General features: G+C 47.1%; 1 protein-coding gene across 1 annotated transcript; it reads right to left on the bottom strand.

Annotated features, from left to right (window-relative positions):
- Window positions 1–232: 232 nt before the first annotated feature.
- Window positions 233–1,009, bottom strand: LOC126484722 (uncharacterized). Its single transcript, XM_050108353.1, has one exon. It carries the CDS (start codon window positions 1,007–1,009, stop codon window positions 233–235), a length of 777 nt encoding a protein of 258 aa, XP_049964310.1.
- Between the last annotated feature and the right edge of the window lie 2,135 nt (window positions 1,010–3,144).

The following is a 3,144-nucleotide window of genomic DNA, read 5'->3' as shown; positions in this document are numbered from 1 at the left end:
AGCAGTTCGTACCTATTCCGGCGATGTATGTCTTCTACAATACCGCCACAAGCAAAAAATCAGAGCAAGTACATAAACATTTGTTTACTGCAGCACTCATACGAACACGCATTCAGTTCACACGAAATATCAGTGAATCTTTGCAATCTGAGAACTATGTTCCATTAGCCCACAATCACCCCCAGAAGCCCACAATCACCCCCAGAAGCCAACAACCACTCAGAGACAAAGTTTATTGCCACGTTGCCTCCCAGGCTGTGGTAGTCCCTATACTCGTAGTTGGCTTACTTGTGGGCAGTTTGTTTGTGGATGGTTCACTTGTGGGCGGTTTACTTGTGGGCGGTTTACTTTTAGGTGGTTTACTTGTGGGCGGTTTACTTGTGGGCAGTTTACTTGTGGGTGGTTTACTTGTGGGCAGTTTACTTGTGGGCAGTTTACTTGTGGGCAGTTTACTTATGGGTGGTTTACTTGTGGGCGGTTTACTTGTGGGGAGTTTACTTGTGGGCAGTTTACTTTTAGGTGGTTTACTTGTGGGCGGTTTACTTGTGGGCAGTTTACGTGTGGGCAGTTTACTTGTGGGCAGTTTACCTGTGGGCAGTTTACTTGTGGGTGGTTTACTTGTGGGCGGTTTACTTGTGGGTGGTTTACTTGTGGGTGGTTTACTTCTGGGCAGTTTACTTGTGGGCAGTTTACTTGTGGGCAGTTTACTTGTCAGCGGTTTACTTGTGGGCGGTTTTCTTGTGGGCAGTTTACTTGCGGGTGGTTTACTTGTGGGCAGTTTACTTGTGGACAGTTTACTTGTGGGCAGTTTAGATGTGGGCAGTTTACGTGTGGGCAGTTTACTTGTGGGCAGTTTACTTGTGAGCGGTTTACTTGTGGGCGGTTTACTTGTGGGCAGTTTACTTGTGGGCGGTTTATTTGCCTCCACCAACAACGAACTGTGCTGAACACCGGTGGTCAGCGCCGATGAACTGTGATGATGAACTCTCACTGATTCGTCTGGTTTCATGTCACAGCCATGTTGATTACCACATTGAATTGGCAATATTGGCTGATGCCGCCGGTGATGACGCCCTGCTCGCTCATTGGCTCCGTAAGCCGGTTTATATCATCATTGTGCGCGAATGGTGCATGTGACATGGCGAAATAGTGCGTTCGCTGACGGAGGCATCAGGGGACAACTGCGGAAGACCTCCTCACTCTTGGCGTCGCCTCAACGTAGGGATGCTAACAAGCCCATATGTCAGAAGGGTGGACTACTCAGCAGGGGTAGCGACATTGGGTCCTCCAAGGGAAGAGGTGAAGCTGCGTCTTCTTCAACTGCTACTGTGGCTTGGTGGACGAATTGCACCTCCATCTCAGCCTCAACACTCGGAGTCCATTGCCTCAAGCGATCATTGGCCATTGGCATTAGCAGGCTGCAGTGGTACGGAATCTTGCTGTTCCCCTTCTGGACAGACAACTGCCGGCACTGGAACTGGAACACGGCTATAGTCCCAGAAGGAAGGCACACAGAGGTGACTGATATGTTTCTGTCATGTGCGTCTGCCTACCGTAATTTCACCACACGTGGGTGCTTTCATAGTAATCAGCCGTGACTTTCTTCATTTGCTCCTTGAATGTCCGAACAAAGTATTCTGCAACTCTGTTCAGCACTGGCTGAAATGGTGGACTGCAGAGGTTCTGTATCCCGTGGGCTGTGCAGAAAGTATCTAATTCTTTACTATCAAATAGGATGCCACTATTCTTGACAGTGGCTGTAGACCCTCCAGGGACCCTCCTGTATTGTTGATTCTGATGACATACACGGTAGCTTGTGTCAGCATCCACAAGAATGAGCCAGTTTGTCGCCAGAATGGGACTGCTGTAGTGTGGAGGGTGCCGACTCCAGTACTCCAATGCCTCAGGCCAAACCAAGGAAGTGTATTATAGTGTCCACTCCAAATTCTCATCTGTGGCCTAATGAGTTTGCCCGAATATGTTTACAATGTATATAAATGATATAGAAGAATGTTTTTAAGGCTGTTTGCAGACGATGCAGTTGATTATAAGAAAGTGCAAAGCCAGAAGACAGTATCTATTTGTAAAATGACCGGCAGAGCACTGATGAATGGTACAGGCTCTGGCAGCTGACGCTGAATGATAATAAATGTAATATATTACGAATAGAAAGGAAAAGAAATCCGCTACTGCACAACTACACTATCGGAGACATATTGCTGAAACATCATCCACTGGAAAATATCTGGGAATGACTGGAGAGCAACCGTAAGTGGAATTACCACATAAAAAATATTAGGAAAAGCAGATTCCAGACAGAGTCATTCGAAGAATCTTAAGCAAATGTAATTCATGTACTAAAGGAGTAGGTTACGAGGCGCTTGAATATTGTTCGTCGATCTGGAACCCTTACCAGGTAGGAGTGTTATCGAGAAGGTCCATCGAAGAGCGGAACGTTTCGTTGCAGGATCGTTTACTCCATGCGAGAGCCTTGTGTAACTGCTCAACAAACTCCGGTGGCACACGCTGCAAGATAGGCGCTGTGCATCATAGCGATGGTCTGTCATTTAATTTTGAAGGAACACTTTCTGGGAGGAGTCGGATTACATATTATTTCCTTCCACATAAGTCTCGCGAAACGACCACTGTAACAAAATTCGAGAAACTGGAGCTAATACAGAAGCTTACCGACAATCAATCTTCCCATGCGCCATTCGGAAACGAAACAGGAAAGGAGGGATCAGTTAGTGGTACCAGAAGTACCCTTCGTCACACACGATCGGGTGGATCGTGTGGAACTGATGTAGATGTATAATATTGAGCTCAGCTGCTGCAAAAGATCCAATCCCATGAGGTTAGCCGATGTATATGATTCCGTTACTAGAAGCAGAGCCTCCACTTTTCTGTCTTATACTTGACAAATGGTTCAAATGGCTCTGAGCACTATGGGACTTAACATCTGAGGTCATCAGTCCCCTACAACTTAGAACTACTTAAACCTAACTAACCTAAGGACATCACACACATCCATGCCCGAGCCAGGATTCGAAACTGCGACCGTAGCAGTCGCGCGGTTCCGGACTGAAGCGCCTAGAACCGCTCGGCCACCGTGGCCGTCTATACTGACATTCATCATACGACGAC

Source organism: Schistocerca serialis, chromosome 1, assembly GCF_023864345.2.
Source record: "Schistocerca serialis cubense isolate TAMUIC-IGC-003099 chromosome 1, iqSchSeri2.2, whole genome shotgun sequence".
NCBI lineage: Eukaryota > Metazoa > Arthropoda > Insecta > Orthoptera > Acrididae > Schistocerca > Schistocerca serialis.
Note: the sequence above shows the minus strand (reverse complement) of the source record. Positions and strands in the feature narration are given on the sequence as shown.

Excerpts from the sequence above, each read along its gene's own strand:
- LOC126484722 (XM_050108353.1), bottom strand. The coding sequence starts at position 1,009 with ATGAAACCAGACGAATCAGTGAGAGTTCATCATCACAGTTCATCGGCG.